Source organism: Tiliqua scincoides, chromosome 2 (genome assembly GCF_035046505.1).
Source record: "Tiliqua scincoides isolate rTilSci1 chromosome 2, rTilSci1.hap2, whole genome shotgun sequence".
NCBI classification, from domain to species: Eukaryota; Metazoa; Chordata; class Lepidosauria; order Squamata; family Scincidae; genus Tiliqua; species Tiliqua scincoides.
In genome coordinates, this window is record NC_089822.1 from 116,383,709 (window position 1) to 116,402,252 (window position 18,544).

General features: G+C 46.7%; 1 protein-coding gene across 2 annotated transcripts; it reads left to right on the forward strand.

Annotated features, from left to right (window-relative positions):
* ATP6AP1 (ATPase H+ transporting accessory protein 1) lies at positions 1 to 12,244 on the forward strand. 2 transcript variants are annotated; one of them, XM_066617893.1, is made up of 10 exons: positions 1 to 137; positions 1,061 to 1,187; positions 3,322 to 3,396; positions 6,646 to 6,839; positions 7,291 to 7,331; positions 7,828 to 7,913; positions 8,292 to 8,521; positions 9,608 to 9,655; positions 10,773 to 11,016; positions 11,357 to 12,244. In XM_066617893.1, the coding sequence occupies exons 1-10, from the start codon at positions 40 to 42 to the stop codon at positions 11,564 to 11,566; spliced, it is 1,353 nt and encodes a 450-aa protein (XP_066473990.1). In that variant the 5' UTR covers positions 1 to 39; the 3' UTR covers positions 11,567 to 12,244. The 2 variants fall into 2 exon arrangements, with proteins under 2 accessions (XP_066473990.1, XP_066473991.1); XM_066617894.1 differs by having other exon boundaries at positions 8,292 to 8,419.
* Positions 12,245 to 18,544: the final 6,300 nt, after the last annotated feature.

An 18,544-nucleotide genomic window follows, 5' to 3' on the forward strand; every position in this document is an offset into this window, starting at 1 on the left:
CGAGGGAGGAGGACGGCCGCTGAGGAAGCAGGAAGGAAGATGGCGTTGGAGGAGGCTGTTCGCCTGCTGCTGCTGTCCCTCGGCCTGGCGCTTGCCCGGGCGGGACAGGTGCCCCTGCTGGCGTGGTCCAGTCGCAGGTACGTGGGGCTCGGGCCGCCCGACGGGGCTTGATCTGTGGCAGGTTCGTAGGCTGCGGCGTGTAGAGGTGACCCGAGCTTGTGATCGCGGAACACGGATCCTTGGCCCCTGAACGCTCCTCGTCGCGCTCTTCAGACGTTACGGCTCTGTGCTTCAAGCATGACTCCGTTTTGCCCCCGCTCCGAAGGCTCGGCCGCCTCCCTGCCTGGCTGAGTGCACCGCCCCCCTCCAGCTACGCCACCGGGTGGGCTTGGTAGCTCTGGGTCAAGGCAGAGCGTTCCTTCTTGGCTTTGCATGCCTGGCACAAGAGCTTCCAGTGTCACAGAACCAGCCTTACAGGATGGAGAGATACAGGAGGAGCTTGGCAGCTGTGCCCCTTATAGAGGGGCGACCTTGCACTTGGATGTCTTCGAGGTGTTCTTGATCCAACCGAGTCTTGGGGGCACTTGGTTCTTCCACTCCCCCCCCCCCCGCATTCGTGGAAATAGAATTCTGGTTCTGGAGGCAAGATCTTGTAGTGCATTATTGCATTACTTTCATCTTCCTTGTAATAGCCTAGCTTGTTCTGGTTTCATAGTCTGGGACTGGGTTGCTAAAGCTAGAGTATCTTCCTTGACTTCCCCAATGAGCACATGGCTGAGCTGGTGTCTGAACCCAGGCTTTGTGCAGCATGTACAGTCCTCTGGATGCCAAGCTGGCCTTCAGATGGAGGTAGCTGCATATTGCAGTTTCTCAGAGGCCTTTATAATGAGCAAAATGAGCTTCCTTACTCTCATGAAATGCAAGAGGATATTCTTAATCTGCTGAGATACTAAGGGTAGGGAAAAAGCATATATACAAAGAAAAGGGATCTAAGTGGTAGCTTTTCATCTTATCCTTTTCTGCCGCCACCCCCCCCCATTTACTCTTTTTGTGCACACAGCTCTTTATGGCCCCCCTTGGCAGCCCCACACGAAGGGCATGTGGTGACAGAAACTCAGCTTGCTGCTTTACTGGACACTGCATTAAACAATGGACCTCATAATGTGTTGCTGTTACTTCAGGAGAAAGTGAGTATCTGTTTCTGGTCCATGGAAAAATTCCTTGCTAAGGGCTTATCTGCACTACAAAAACAAACCAGTTTAACAGCTTCCCCTGAAAGAGTCTGATAGACGGTTGTCTTGTAAGGGTACTAGAATTTTTCTGGACATGGCTCTTTACAGAACTGTTACTTCTAGGGCAGTGCTTCTCGCACATTTAGCACCAGGGCCCACTTTTTAGAATTTTTTAGAATGTCAGGACCCACCAGAAGTGATGTCATGACCAGAAGTGACATCATCAAACAGGAAAATTTTTAACAATCCTAAATGAATGGGAACCCATCTGAAATTGGCTCACGACCTGCCTAGTGGGTCCCAACCCACAGTTTGAGAAACACTATTCTAGGGTATCTTGATTGGCGGTCATGATTATTATTCGTTTTTTTCACTCTGGGCGTAACCTCTATGCCAGCTATCTTGTCCAGAAGATGAGGACTTCTGATGCCCCTTTCTCAGGGCAGAATAATCTTCTGGTAGCTTTTCTTTAAACTACATAATTCCCTACTGGCTTCACTGCCCAACAACGGCTTCACTTCAACTGCTTCCATCCCTTTTGAGATTCATTGTTGCTTGCAAATTCTCCTTTTTCCTGGAAGCAGCATTTCAGAATCCATATGGCAGTCAATAAAAAAAAAAAAGATGATTCTTCACCCAGGTCACTTGACTTGGAGGCCTCATGACTTTCCATTATCACTTCCTCATTCTCTCTCTTATCTGGTGTTCCCTTTTGCTAGTCTCTATCCTGATGGGGAATCATGTTCTTTTGGTTCTGTTAATAAGATGGAAAATATGAGCCCTCAGCAGACACAGCTTGCATGAGCAACAAATGCATTTTGGGGAGGGGGGGACAGTGTGCCAACAAGAACCTGCTGATGTGCTTGCAGATGGTCCCCTCCCTTGCACATTCAGTGTTTGCCTGCAGTGACAAATGCTGAACACTTGAGACAGTTTCTTCCTACAGTTGCCAACTTGGAGCTTTTTGCAGTGCAGACAAATGCTAAACATGGGGTGGGGGGATGGCCAGGTTTCCTTTCCTCTCCCTGTATGTTTATTTGCCCATGTATGTAATGCCTGCAAAAGGCTATAATGAAATGACAGTTAGCCTGCCTCCACTCTGAAGGAATGGAGCTAGCAAAATGCTTGCTGTCAAAAATCAGAGAGTTGGTTTTCTCCCTCCCCCACACCTAGTTTGTTTTATATCCATTGTGTTAAAATGCTTCAAGAGTGACCAAGAATACAGAAAAGTAAATATGCACTAAGTCTCTAAGATATGCACGGATTCTGTTCTGGCGCTTTGTCCAGAAATTGGAATGTATGTAGGTACCAGATATACTTGTGTATAAGTCAAAAATTATGCCTTAAAATTGGCCCTGAAAACACGGGTTGACTTATACATGGGTCAGTACGGTGAATGAAGCTTCTAGAAGCAGCTGCTTGGTGTGGTGGGTCTGGGGCTGGGGCTGGGCTGAGAAGCAGGGCATGGGGGGGGGAGTGGGGAAAAAGGAGCAATTTTACTTACCAGTAATTGTTCAGAGGCAGCAACAGAAAGCAAACAAAAAACGATAGCCATTTTAACTTCTTCTCCAAACAGGAAGAGAAATGAAGGCACTTCTGGGAATTGTAGGCTATGTGAGGAATACAGTATATAGTGCACTTCCATAGCAGCAGCCCTCATAAAGACTACAACTCCCAGAATCACCTTCTTCTCCCTGTTTAGAGAAGGTAAAATAGCTCCTTTTTTGACTTCTTGCTTCTGGCTCAGATTTACCACAATTCCTGGTAAGTCATTTTCAAAGAATTTCACACATCCCCTTTATCTCCCCCCCCCCGACTTATCCGAGCATCATAGAAAATTCCATGATTTTTGCTCAAAAGCTGCCGTTGACTTATCTCTTAGGTGCACTTATATTCAAGTATCTATGGTATGTAGGCTGGTCTTGCTGGCCTAGTGCTTTCGTATCTGCACAAAAGTACCAATAGACAGTGCCTGCAAAAAAGCGCTACAGTAGCACTTTGTCCGTAACTTCTGGGACCTAAAGTTATATCTGTGAAATGTTAGAAGTCATATTTTTAAAAGTTTTAAAGGAATTGTCTTCTCTCTCAGCTCAGCGTTGAAGATTTCACAGCCTATGGAGGAGTTTTTGGTAACAAGCCAGACAGTGCCTTCCCCAACCTAGAGGTGAGTGAGCAATGAATGGTGAGCTGTTCGTTGCATTGAGTTGCTGAGTTCCCCTTCCCTATGTATATGTCAAACTTTCTAATGGACTGCCATAACCCAGTGAATTGTCAAGAGGACCAATAAAAGGAGGGAATGTATTAGTGCAGCCATTTTCAACCACTGTGCTGTGGCACACTGGTGTGCCACGAGTTGTCCACAGGTGTGCCACTGGAATTTGGGGGAAGGTCATTTATTAGTAGGGCCAGTGGGGATGCGAGTCCCCCACCGGCAGCATGGTGTGCCTTATCAATTGTAAGAAACCTGATGGTGTGCCTTGACAATTTTAGTGGCCTTGTCATTGTGCCATGAGATGAAAAAGGTTGTAAATTGCTGTATTAGTGAGTTCAAATCCTTTCTGTTCCTTTTCCTTGCAAGATCTGCTGTGTAAGCCCTAGCTTGTTTGCACAATAAAGTGAATGAACAACAAGCACTCAAAGTAAGGAAAAATGGCTCATGATAGAGCTGTAATGCTGGAGGAGGTAAAAAAAAAAACTACCTCCCCAAGCTACCTTGGTTATTATATCTGTCTACATGTTTATCTCCTGAGTTAGGGTCACTGGTTTGTGTGTTCTGAATAACAAGGAAAATCAGGCAAATTGTAGACTAGCTGTATGGAATTCTGCAATTGGAAGAATAAGCTTTAATTTTGACTGCTTCCTTCAGTGGGAAAGGCAATTTATTGGAAAGCATCCAAGCAAGTGTAAAAAAGCTAATGATGAATTTTTATTTTGCAAAGCATCTTTCAGTTTCTAATTTGTCATGGCAAACCATTTTGGAATAAACTGCCATATTAGTTTAGGGAAGCTGTAATAATAACTTATTTAAGATCATACAGTGAGTCTGTGGCAGGGGTGGACCTCGAGCCCAGGTTGCCCTCTATGGGCCATACTAGCTCTTGCTTCCTAATTTCATTAGATTGCACAATTGAAAATGTCTGGGGAGGAATTGCTCTCTGAATTTGTAACTGTTTGTTCAGATGTGTGTCATTGGCTGGAAATGATAGCATGGTGTTAGAAAATCTGTGGACCTTAAGCCATTTCTGCCCAGTGTTGCATATACACAACAGGGATTACCTGTGTACACCTGTGGGCTGGTCAGAAATGGGTTAAACTTTATGGCAAAGGGTTATAAAGAGACAGGAACTGGGGAGCATGGGGAGAGCAGAGCCTGTGCAGAGTACAAGAGCTGGACGTTCCCTAGTCTAAAACAGTTTGGTAGAAACTTCTCTTGTGTGTCACTGTAGAGGAAGATTGGATGGCTAAAAATCTGTGGTTCAGAACAACTTGGATCAAGGCAATTCTATAGCAGCTTCCAATTACTATGTGTGAGGTTCACTATCAAAAGTGCTGGATACAACTGAACACACGCAGCCCATTCCACTCAGTTCACTTCTGTTGCTTCAAGAGAAGAGTAAATTGACCGACTTTTACAGTGGCAACAGATTTGTAATGGCTGCCACTCCACAAATCCTTGATTTGAGCCTTGCGAATAAATTCACATGTTTCTAGCCCACACTTCGTTTTTACCATCTCACCTGTTCATACACACCATTGTTTAGTTAGTAGCTTGTGGCATAAATTAAGTAAAGCTTCTGTAAAGCTTCTCTGGCTGACCACCTGGGGACAGTTCTCACTGGCCCCTGGTGAGTGGCTATTTGTAAGCCTATTTTACTTACAACTAGAAAGAAAGGTCCAAGTAGCATGGCTTTTCTGGCCATGCTTCTAAATCAACCAGAATTTTGCAGGGACTCTTGAGAAAACAATCTCAAACAAATGCAACTTATTTTGGGAAAGAGAACATATATTTAGATAGAAAGAAATACTCTTGCACTGACCTAGCTCAAGGTGCTTCAGATAGATATTTGTGTAGGGTGAAATGCTTAAATGCTGCAAGAATCATATAAGTTACCTGCTAATGCCTGTTTTAGAAGTTCTATGTAGTAATGAGTTTATCCAAATTTGCGTGCAACTGTGCCCTTGAAAATACATGAATACATGTGTCATTGAAGACATGAACTGAGCGTGTTGCTACTCAGCTAAGAGGAACACTTTTTCCTTTCCAAGGCACAATATTGTTGATCCAGGGACTGTTGATATCTTGCCATTGCAAGTACATCTGTGGCGGAAAAACAGTGGTGGCAGCACCAAGTCCTTGTGTCTGATTCTTTCCTGTGAAGTACCAGTGTTCTCTCTTTCCTCTTCTCACTTTTCATGCTTGTTGTTGCTGTGGCTGGAAGAAGCAGCCACTTGAAACCAGGTAGCATTTGCTTGATCATAGGAGAAGCAACAAAATAAATATTAATTTTTTTTTTCTTTTACTGCAACACATCATGACTTGCACAGTGTTTCAGGAACACAGGATAATTCATTCTAGATCAGGTGCAGGCAAGATATTGTTTTTATGTTTAGCAGGACTGCAGCTTGCTGAATAATGCAGGCATATTTCTGAGCTACATCTGGCTGTGTTTTGGAGCCACTTAGTGATTTTTGCTGTCCTTGAAGGAGATATTCATGAGAACGCTGCCCAGCCTTGCTGTTTGACGTGTTGTCACACTAGTTATGTGATTGAGGAAATGTTGTTGCTTAGAACGGTGTGCATCTTTGAGTGAGCTCTGGACATGTGGGCCAGCAAAGGGGTGGAGTGTGTTTGGAGATACAGGGTGCAATCCTAACTTCACGTTAGAAGGGTTGCAGACATGCCATAAAGCACGTTTGCATCCCCTTGGGAGGAAGCTGCGCCAGTGCACGGAGGCGCGCTAGAGCACGGAGGCTGCATCCAGCCTCCACGGCAGCTTCCCCCAGGTAAGTTGCATTGGCTGAGCTCGGCCAATGCAGGGGTCTGGGGAGGATGGGAGGGAGGCATTCAGGGGTGAGGGGGGGATGGGCCAAGGGTAGCCCTGGGGACGTGTGGGTAGCGGGAGGCAGGGCTGGGATCCAGCTGTTATGCCAGATCCCAACCCCCGTTCCCAAGTAGCGCAGAGCTGCTGCAAGTTGCTCCGCTCTCCTCGAACTTGTACCACCTCCTGAGGTGGCACAAGTTCGAGGAGACCCATGGTGCCAGAGTTTCAGGGAAAAGATATGTTGAAAGTCAGTAGAATGAAAAAATGAGCATTTGGGAAACTTGGGTTCATGATGGAGGCTGAGGTGCCTGTAGCTTGTTGTGTGTTAGGAAACCCCCTATAGCTCTGGTTCTCTCCCTGTCTTCCTGCAGAATGCATTGGCGGCCGCTCCTTCTTCTTTGGTTCTTCCTTCTGTGGACTGGTTTGCAGCCAGTGCTGTTCCTGCCTTTTTGAAGGCCAAGTTGGGCATTGCACCTCTTCACGTGGATCAGAACACCCTGCAGGAGCTGCGGCTCAATGCCAGCCTGCCTGCCCTACTGTTGGTGCAACTGCCATATACTGCTGGGTATGTAGTGAGTCCTTCAGTTCCTTTGCCTGTATTGCTGAGGACCAGAGCAGCCTCTCTTCAGCCTCCGTGTGTGCTGAATTTACAGTGCGAGACTGTCTTCAGTGTGTGCTGCTGCTGTCCCACATGCTGACCTCATGTTTTGTCGGGTCTTTGTCTCCCTCCTTCCACAATATATGGATATTGTGATCTGCTGCCACAAATCTGCATATTCTCAAGCATATTATACTAGCATTTCAAACAATCCCTAATTCCTGGTATACAGTCTTAGGTGTTGTTCTGTACTAGGGGTATGGATCCCCTTTTGTTCCAAGGAATTGCCTATTATATAATCTTGGGTGCCACTGAGCTAGTTATCAAAACCTATGTGCCTATTTAGGAAGGCACTGATATTGTGGTACAGTCTAGTTGCTTTTCTAATGTTACACCCTTTCTTCTCTTCCTGCCCCAGCTCCAGTCTCATGGCTCCAAAAGAAGTTTTAACTAGCAATGGTGAGCAATATCCAAGATACCACAGCTCAGTGAGGCAGAACAGTCTCTGAAAGCATTTACGGTGGGAAGGCTAGGCTGAATTGCCATTCATTGAGAGAGGCTACCACTTGGCATGTTGGAAAGATCAAGCTTGGGCTTGTGTTTGGCTGCCAGGATTGGCCTTGTACTTAGCTTTCTGGCTAGGTGCTTGTTACCTTATGACCTGATTCATTCAGAAATACACAGTTTGTAATACTGAATGAATCTGTATCTGAATTGATTCATTCAGAAATGCACAGAGCAGTAGCAGTCAAGTATTCGTTCTTGAATAAGGGGGTCAGCAATTCTGTATGAATTTTAAAGGGGAGCCTTGCAAGGTTTTTTGAGGAAGGTGTGCAAAGGGATGGGGAAAAACAAGACCAGAAGATGGGTGGGTGTGCTGGGTTTGTGCTGTTATGAATTGTGGCCTCTAGATTGGAGGTTGTCTTTCCTCTTCTCCGATTATTGCTCCATGTAGATGAAATCCTGGGACAAGTTTTGAGTGCCCTTCAATCTGAGGATATCCCCTACATAGCCATACTGACTGCTCTGCGGCCCTCACGGGTATGTGACCCTTTTTGATTCCAAACCTACCTTGGGTGGGTTCCTGCACTCAGCATTGTTTTTTCCCAATTCCTGAGATTATACATGGCTGATTTTCATTTCACTTGTACTTTTTATCCCAAAACGAGACCCTAAAGCAACTTACGATATCAATATAAAAATAATTGAAATACAGTACACTACAACATTGCTGAAACAGCCCAAAATCTGACTGCACGTCCAGCAATATTATTCTGAAGATTAAAAAACATACACCCAAACTCTGGCCTCCCTTGGGAGACTGTTTTGGACAAAACCACTGCTCCTTGTGGCCACTGTCATGGCTACTGATGGCCATTCCAATTAAGCCTTCCTAAGCCCACCTGTGTTCCTCTCCAGGTTGCCCGGGATGTGTCTGATGGAGCCCCTGAGAGACTAGGTCGGCAGCTGCTCCAGGCAGAGACTGCAGCTTCACCGATTGGCTATCCTCCTGAGTCCCCAGATATACTCTTCTGGGCCAGCAACTTGTCAGTGGCTTTTGACACAACGTGGCATGACCTTACTAACAGCACATTTGGGTCTGGTCGCAATGTGACTGTGAATGGCCAGACAAATTTCACTGATTCTGAGTGAGTTAGTAGCATGGGATTTGAAATTGGGTTTGTGAGTATAAGGTTGTCTGTAGGGGTAGACAAGAGCTGGGACTGTTGGGGAAAGTGTGTGTGTGTGTGTGTTGGAAGAGGAATGGGGTAGTCAACGTTGGTAAACAAGATTGCTGAGGTCTAAGTTTCAGGTGTGCATGGCTGGCACAAATCTGATCTGAACAAATAAACTGCAAACTAGCCAGCAATTCTGACTCTGACAGCTATGATGGCAGAGCACTAAATGCTTGCTTATCCTGACCACTAGAATCATGTTCAGCATTGCGTCTGGTTTCAGGGACTTCACCCAAGCATGTCTGCATATTTTCCAGTCTTATGAACTAGAAACTTTGGTTTAAGAAAGAGACTGCAGCACAACTTGAGAGCTTAGATTCTTGAGATACTGACTCTGTGCATGCACATGCCTGCTCACTCTGCCACAAAATACAGTTGTATCCATGGGGCATGCATTCCTGGCCCCACCACAGATACAGGAAGCCATGGATATGGGAGAACCCAATCTCCATGACCCCCTGCGCCCCCACTTTCATTTATGTTTATGAAGGAATCATGTACTTAAGCAGATGCTGTAAGCAGTAAGCCTATAGCAAGACAAGCAAGCAGGTAGCCAGCAGCTAGAGCGGATGACTTGATAAATGTGATTCCTGCTTCCTGATAACATTCACTGAGTTATTCCCTTTAGCTGCAGGCTGCCTGCCTGCTTGTCTTGCCATAAGCTTTCTGCTTATAGCAAGTACACATCTGGTTAAAGCAAGTACACAATTCCTTTGCTTGACTATAAACAACATAAACAAAAGTAATGGGTGCGGGGGGGGGGGCCTGCAAGGAACCATGGGTAACCAGATCTATAAATCTGGTGGGGGGGGGGAGGTAGACACCTGCATTTAATTCTACACTTGTGTAATGAAATTGGATTCTTGCAATTCTAGTCAATGACTGGGATTAGGCAAGGCTTTAGAAAAGTGGGGGTGGGAAAGAAAATACAGCCCTCTTGGTGCATATAGGTGGACTAATGGCCTTTAACATTATCTTGATTTTTCTCTGGTGTCTCAGGTTGGCACTGACATATGACAATGTAGATGGTGAATCCTTGACAATCAGGTAAGTATGATGGATAAAACCTGTCAAATTCTGTTCTTATTCTAACAAAACTAATCTTCTACCTCTCCTTTTGAATCTGAAGAGAGAAATATCCAAGTCTAGAATTTTCCCCACTTCATTTTTCAGACTGACCTTTCTCATCTTAACAAGAGAGCACAACATACCTCTTGAAGTCTAGTATATCATGAAACTTTCCATTAGTTCCTTTGGGTTACTGTAGGGGGCCAGGGCTTTTCCGACTGAGGTCTCGTGACGCCCCAGCCTGTGGCCTCTGGCCTCTGCCCCTTAAGGGGCGGGGGCAACCAGGAGGCAGGGAGGAGGCAGTTACACAATCCCCAGGATCGTGCTGCTTGGGGGGGCTGCAGGGGCTTGGGTCCACTTACCTGAGCCTCCTGCAGCCTCCTGGGGGTGCAGGGAGCCTGGCATAACCTTCTGCAGGGCTCCCCACAGCTTTGAAAACAGAAGTGGAGCAATCACGCCCTGCCTCCACTAAAGCAGAAGTGGAGCGCGATCACTCCACTTTCACTGCTGAAGCTGCGGGGAGCCCTGCAGAAGGTAGTGCAGGGCTCCCCGCACCCCCGGGAGGCTGCAGGAGGCTTGGGTAAGTGCACCCAAGCCCCTGCAGCCCCCCCTGAGCGGCGTGATCCTGGGAATCATGCCGCTGCCTTCCCCCCGCCCCCACTGCCTCCCCCTGCCCCCACAAGAACTTAGAGCTGCTCAAACTCTTCAAGAGAGTTTGAAAACAGCTGGTAGGGGGCTGAGCAATGTTTCCATCTTGGAAAGAAGGGTGCTATGGCTCCGTTTGTGTACTGCAGCCTAGATTGTCAGCCTCAAGATGAAATGGCAGACAAGGTTCTGTACACTTTTGTAGAGTAGAATTTGGGGAAATGTTTATAGGTGTTTAGAAGCCTTTTTTTAACAGGAGATATACTCTTGTTTTTTGGGGGGGAAGAGCTATGTCATTTAAAAAAAATTATTTTGGGCTAAGTTTTCAAAATATCAGCCCATGAGTTGAGATGGGGTAGCTGGGAGCCTAATAGGAGTGTATAGAGCTGTGGCTGGTAATCCTACTAGCTGCTACCCTTCAGCTTTACTGTGCCCCTTCTTTCCCCTTCAGGTTCAGAATGAAAAACCGCAGGTATCCAGTTTCTGCTCGGTACTGGTTTACTCTCAACACTGTGGAGCTGGTCAGGGGTAAGAGCTCCCAAGATATAGCTATCTACAATGCCACTCAGCTCACAGCACCCAGCATCTATTCTGTCAGCTGTGCCCATGTCAGCAATCAGCCAGCCTCGGGGGCCATCTTGGTACCTAGGAACAGTTTTGCCAGCAAGTGGAAAGTGTTGCTCACAAATTTTCAGGTATGTTGGGGTGAAAGAGCACAATTTACGGAGGTCAGAACAGTGGGTAGGCCCCAGGGGTAAGACAACTGATCCATACTCTCCCAGTTATCTGTTTGTTTGTGGGGGCAGCTCCCTCTTTTATGAGTTTTCTAGCATGGGGGAGGGGTAGTGGCATTTGTTTTTTCTAAGGATGTGATTAAACTCTTAGGAAGATGAACCAAATGAATCCTTCCCCTGCCACCTTGTTGGCACCATAAAGAGGCTGTATCCTAAGTTGTGATCATGTGCTGGGTTCACGAGGGGTTAGAAAGGCAGAAGCAGGACTCTTTCACTAAGATTTGTACCCTAATTCTTTCAGATCCAGGGCTTCAATGTGACGGGCAATAAGTTCTCCTATGCCAGTGACTGTGCCGGCTTCTTCTCTCCTGGAATCTGGATGGGGTTGCTGACCTCCCTGCTTCTCGTTGCCATTTTCACCTATGGCCTCCACATGGTCATGAGCCTCAAGACTATGGACCGTTTTGATGACCCCAAGGGGCCTACCATCTCTGTGCCCCAAACGGAATAGAGGCCACCTTGTGTACTCCCTGACCCAGGACCCTGCTTATTCTGTCCATTCCAGCTATCATTACATCTTCACCAGCCCAGCACAATGCATTAAATCCTGTTCAGTCTCCATCCCTCCTTCATCTCCCTCTCACTAGTAGCTGCTTCTCTGCTAACGTTCTCTGGTCACCACCTCCTTTTCTGCTCTTCAATTCTTTTCTGGCTTTCCCAGCCCAAAAGATCCAGGGCACATGGTGAAATTAAGAGGGGAGGTTTAGCTCTTCTGCTGGATGGAGGTGTAGATCCTGTGTGTGCTGCAGCGTCAAGGCCGTCTGCAGCTGAACTTCGCTGAAGGCAAATCTCTTCAGGGATATGCTGCCACCGCCAGCCTGCTTTGATTTCCTGTGGGACAGAAGTAGTCCCACCTTGTAACTTGATGTATAGTTTCTTCCCAGCTCACTGTAGTGTTTCAACTTGCTCCACCAATCCCTTGTTGCAGTCTTTGGCTGTATTCCAAGTGGTCTCTTCTCCTTTCCTTTCCCTCATTTATTTATTTATGTGATTTCTGTGATGAATTTGTTTACAGTGACTCAGTATTTGGGACTCTATGCATTTCTTGATTGGGGTGGGTGGGGTTCCTTTCCTATAACTCCTCACTGTTCCAGCAACATGAACGACATAAATAAAAGACAAAACAGTGGAGTCTGTATTGTGCATATTGCAGGACAGGGGCTGTATTTGTTTTTGGTTAGATCCCAGGACAAAGGCTTGTTTAATGAATGCCACCATAGATACTTGCCTATAAGGTAAGTGGCGGGCATGTTTTGAGCCAAAAATAATGGAATGTTCTGTGACCCTCAAATAAGTCAGGGTTAAACTTGGAGGGGGGGGGTGTCTGATGTAGTTAAACCAGGGGGAGGTGTCTAACTAGTTTTGTCTGATTTCACCTGAGGTCAGATCCTGAAAAATAACCTAACAGTAATTGTTACCTAAGAACTGAGTCTCTAATTTATTAAATATAGTAAAAGATACATTTTTATTCATTAATTTTTTAAATTCTGGTCTTCACAATCTTTTTGTAAACACTGTCAGAGTAAGTGCACTGTAAACAATATACCAGTAGAATAGTGTTTCCTAACCTGGGGTACTTGTATCCACAGGGGCACCTGAGAGGACCTTTATGGGTACTTGAAAAAGAATTGAATAATGGCAGAAAAAGGCAGTGCTCCAGAATGCCTTACAGGGCCAGCAAGGCAGGAAGGGAAGTACAGGTTGAGTCTCATTATTCGCAAGGGTTCCATTCTGAGAACTCACATGAATGGCAAAAAACAAAGCAAATAAAGAACAAAGTCCCTTTGCTCTGGTGATTTAAGAACACCTGCTGACCTTTTGTAATGCACACAGAGGCAATCAGTCTCTCTCCAGGCACTTAGGCTTCAGGAGGCAGCAATCTCTCCCTTCAGGAGGAGCCAGTGAGGGGGAAAGAATGGGTGATAATCACTGCCATTTAGCTTCATGTGCTCAGAGGGAAGGAAGGGGTTTGCCTTGTGCCTGGAAAGATAATGATTGATGGATTGTCAGCTAGCTGACCTCTATTGCATTAATGAGGCTATTGTTAAAGGACTGTTTTCCTTTAATTTAAAGGGTACTTTCATCATGTTGAGATAGAAAAATTTGTGGATAATTAGGTTATACCTGTAATCACTTGCATGACTGTCATAAGAACAGCCCCACTGGATCAGGCCATAGGCCCATCTAGTCCAGCTTCCCCTATCTCACAGCAGCCCACCAAATGCCCCAGGGAGCACACCAGATAACAAGAGACCTCATCCTGGTGCCCTCCCCTGCATCTGACATAACCCATTTCTAAAATCAGGAGGTTGCACATACACATCATGGCTTGTAACCTGTAATGGATTTTTCCTCCAGAAACTTGTCCAATCCCCTTTTAAAGGCGTCCAGGCCAGATGCTGTTACCACATCCTGTGGCAAGGAGTTCCACAGACCAACCACACGCTGAGTAAAGAAATATTTTCTTTTGTCTGTCCTAACCCTCCCAACACTCAACATTAGTGGATGTCCTCTAGTTCTGGTGCATTTTGTGAGAGTGTAAAGAGCATCTCTCTATCCACTTTATCCTTCCCATGCATAATTTTGTATGTCTGTCATGTCCCCCCTCAGGTGTCTTTTCTAGGCTGAAGAGGCCCAAACACTGTAGCCTTTCCTCATAAGAAAGGTGCCCCAGCCCAGTAATCATCTTAGTCGTTCTTTTGCACCTTTTCCATTTCCACTATGTCCTTTTTGAGATGTGGCAACCAGAACAGGACACGATACTCCAGGTGTGGCCTTACCATCGATTTGTACAATGGCATTAAATATTAGCTGTTTTGTTCTCAATACCTTTTCTAATTATCCCAAGCATAGAATTGGCCTTCTTCACTGCTGCCGCACAGTGGGTCAACACTTTCGAGTTGTCCACCACCACCACCCCAAGATCTCTCTCCTGCTCTGTCACAGACAGCTCAGAACCCATTAGCCTCTATGTGAAGTTTTGATTTTTTGCCCCAATGTGCATGACTTTACGCTTACTTACATTGAAACGCATCTGCCATTTTGCTGCCCATTCTGCCAATCTGGAGAGATCCTTCTGGAGCTCTTCACAATCACTTCTGGTCACCATTTGGAAAAGTTTGGTGTCTGCAAACTTAGCTACCTCACTGCTCAACCCTGTCTCCAGGTCATTTGCGAAGAGGTTGAAAAGCACCAGTCCCACGACAGATCCTTGGGGGCACACTGCTTTTCACCTCTCTCCATTTTGAAAATTGCCCATTGACACCCACTCTCTGTTTCCTGGTCTTTAACCAGGTCTCAATCCAGGAGAGGACCTGCCCTCAAATTCCCTAACTGTGGAGTTTTTTCAGTAGCCTTTGGTGAGGGACCATGTTGAACACCTTCTGAAAGTCCAGATAAATTAAAGATCAATAAGTCATTATATATCAATTAGGTCTGAAACATCTTTTCTTTTAACCTCTATCTGACTTAATTCCTCTGTCAGGAGGGCCGTTCAGGCAGCAGTATCTGCCTGAGGTCTTCTGCCATGAGGACAGATGCAAAGAACTCATTTAATTTCTCTGCCATTTCTAAGTATCCATTTATCTCCCCTTTCCCTCTCTCACCATCCAGAGGGCCAACCACTTCTCTGGTGGGTTTCCTGCTTTAACATACTGTATTTGAAGAAGCTTTTATTATTCCCCTTAATGTTGCTGCCCATGTGTTCCTCATCGTCTCTCTTGGCCTCTCATATCACCTTCTTACATTTCTTTTGCCGCAGTTTATGTTCCTTTTTATTCTCCTCATTAAGGCAAGATTCCATTTTCAGAAGGAAGTTTCCTTGCCCTTTATCGCCTCTCTGACTTGGCTCTGTAGCCATGCGGGCACCCTCCTGGACTTAGCTGAGCCCTTCTTCCTTTGCAGTATACACTTCTGCTGGGCCTGTATCACTGTTGTTTTAGGCAGCCTCCATGCACTCTGGAGAGATTAGACTCTTTTTGCCTTCCCTTTCAACCTCCTTCTAACCAGCCTCCTCATTTGAGGGAAGTCAAGGGTTTTTGTGAGAAACTGTTTTGTTTTTCTGTCTCTCTACAACAGTTTTTTAAACTGATTTTAAAGGGGTGCATTTTCCCCCTTCAAAGATCAGCACATTCCTTCCCATTTGCAGTGGTCATTCGTGCTGAGTTAAATTCATGTATAACAAAGTTGCACCTGTAGTTAGTTGGCTGTGAAAGCCTCACCAATAGCTGGTTTTTGGTAATCAATTCATGTATGAATCAGTGATTGAAAACCAGCACAGTAAAAAAACTTGAAACATAATATGGAAAGTGATCAATCACCAAGAATTTCTCAGGACACTTCTGGTACAAAACAGTGAAAAGGTTCTTCAGTTCTTCAAACAAGTAAAAAGAGAAAATACTGTGATGAATACATGAAGTAGGGGTTTTCATCTGGAGGAGATGAGGGTTTATATTCCCATTAACTACAAACATTTAGCTAATACAAGGGGTACAATTTATAGAAATAGGCTGCCAAGGGGTATGCAAGTGAAAAAAGGTTGGGAACCACTGCAAGACAAACTATTAATCAAATCCTTCTTTATGGTGCCTGGTGTGTTAAGCCAGAGACTCTACCTATACAATTTATAACACATAATTGGGAGTGTGCAATTTGATTTGTAGTTGCAATTTGAGTGCAATTTGCAATTTGTAGTTGCAATTGGGAGTTGCAATTTGAGAGACAAGCAACAAGGAATGACTGACAAGTGCAACTGTACATAATTGCAACCCTATTGCAACTCAATCAGAAGTAGACCCATTTTTTTCCATGGGTGTTATTCTTAAGTAATGGTGCACTAAATTGTAGTCTGGGACTTTGAAATGGAAACAAGGATTACATCCTGGTGTTTAAAACAAAACAAAACAGACTTCTGCCAAGCATTTGCAAAATGGAATGAGGCTTACTTGATTTCAGTAGAAGCCTTTAGGGGATGCTCACTCTTTTTAGCAATTGTTGATTTTTAAAATATATATTTTTTAATCATATCTTTCCACTGTTAGATCTTCAAGTTGTCTTGTAAAGTTGTGTTTAGTCTTGGAGAGGTAGGCTTCTACAAGTACCAAGCCTATGCCTGATGCCCCATGGTAGGTACTGCCCAGAAGGTGCAAGGGCAAACCCTCTCCAGAAATATGTGCCCTCCTCCTGCACCAACACTAGAATAATACCAAGAACAAGGACAGAGGGCTGAAGGTGAGGTTGGTCACAGCATCTCCTACAGGTAGCTGAAGGCCCAATTCTATCCAATTTTCCAGTGCCAGTGCAGCCATGCCAATGGGATGTATGCTGCATTGTTTGGTGGGGAAGCAGTGACAGATGCCTCCTCAAAGTAAGGAAACATTTGTGGCTGCACTGGTGCTGGAAAGTTGGATAGGATTGGGCCCTAAGTCATCTCTGAGGATTGTATGAAATAACCAAGGCTTTCTGCCCTTGGTTATGTGAGAGTAAATCAAGCACTTTGAGAACCCAATAAGCTTAGAGTAAGGCATAACCATTCTTTTTAAAAAACATAGTGGTAATGTCCATTTGTGGAAATCATTACCACTTGTGGAAATCATAATTAAAAGATTGTTACAAACAAACCACTTTAGCAGTCTCTCCACTTGTTTTATAGTATCTCTTCCTATACTGTGATAGTTTGCAGCTGCCATAGTACAGTAAATCTAAGCCTGCTGCAAGAAACACTATCCTGGACATAATCCTGTTTGAATATCCATTAGTAGACTGCTGAAATATAAACCTAAAATATTCAGCCTTTAAACCTAGGCTGAAGCAATGATTCTGTTCCAGGGGTGTCCAAACTTTTTGGCAGGAGGGCTGCATCATCTCTCTGACACTTTGTTGGGGCTGGGGGAAAAATTGACATTTAATTTCCCTAAATGAATATATCAGAAGTGGAACTCATTTGAATGAATGACGGTCTTGCGATAGCTCAGGGCCTTTAAAAGACCTTGTGCAAAGCAAGGTCTGCTTTTCCTTTGCAGCTGCTGCTGGTTCACAGACCTGAAACAGCAAGCGGTGGAGGAAGCCCTCCAGTGGTCGAACAGTTGCCCTCAGGCGAGAGCAGTTTTGTCAGGCCAGCAGGGGCTCCAGCAAGTCTGCAGAGGCTCACTGGAGCCTGGGGGCTCCCCAGGGCCGCAAGCAGCCCCCAGGCCAGGGCTTGGGCACACCTGCTCTGTTCCATTGGAGAAAATGCGGGCTTCTAAAATTTTGCTCAGATCTAGGAGGGGATGAAGCTGCCCGTTCTCACCCCCTTTAGTGCTGCCGATCCTAAAAACGTTGACATGCGGGTTCAGTTTGCGGCCCGCCTGAAGCCTACCTAACGCGTTTCGACGTTCCAAAAGAGCGGTGGGCTTTGCAGGAGGCCTGCTTGGGAAAGAGAAAGCGGAGCGCGGCTTCGGCCCCCTTGGTCTTCCTGCTTAGGTGTGCTGGCAGTGTGGGGAGGGTCGCTTGCGAGCGGGGCCGGTGGGGATGCGAGCCCAGCAGCGGCAGTGCGCCTCGACCACTTGCGCACCCTGGCAATTGAGGCGGAGAGGCTGCGCACCGCTGCTGCAGAACAAAGCACGGAGGGATGAGCAGTGGCGGGGAGGGGCGCTTACTGCAGAGGGTTCAGGAGGCAGGTGGACGGAGCTTCGTCCCCTGCGACGTCTGCAGCTGCAGCAGTCATTTCAAGGCAACTGAAGCCCGCCGTGCCGGTCCTTCCTTCCCAGCACTGACAGCCCCCCGCGTCCCTGCTGGGGCGGAGGGCCTCGGTGGCTGAAGCGCGAGCTCCTTCCAGCGCGAGCTTCTCTCGGGCCCTCGTTGCCAGGGGCAACGCCGCCTCCTGCACGCGGAGAGAGCAGGGAGCGCCACCTGCGCTGGGCCTCAGCCGGGCAAACGACAGTTCCCCGCACCGCTCGCTGAGGCGCTCGAGCGGGTGGGGGCGCCTGCGGCTGCTCACGCAGGAAGAAGTCCCACTGAGCGGTGGCGTAGCTGCAGGGGTGGCAGCGAGGCGGGCGGCCCCTCCCTTCGGAGCCACTCCCGGCGGGGGGAGCAAAACGGTGCCGTACGGAGCGGCTCCGAAGGGAGGAGCCGCTTGTCCGCCCCCCTCCAGCTACGCTACCGCCACTAAGCTCTGTGGGCTTCTTCCGCAGGCTGCAACGCCGAGAGAGAATTTAGGAGGCGCACGAAATAGGCCTATTTTTCCTGGCGGAGGTATCTGCCCCAGACCTGATCGAAAATGTGCTTTGAAGGCACCTGCTGCAATTGGGGGCGTCGCTGGGCGGAGAACAGGCCGCGCCGCCGCTCCCCGTAGACGGCCCGCAGTCAACGGGGGGCGGAAAAGCATCCCTCAGCCTTTCCCCCGCTAAAAAGCATGGATTCCTTTTTCTGGCAGAAGGATCTGCCAGTGCTA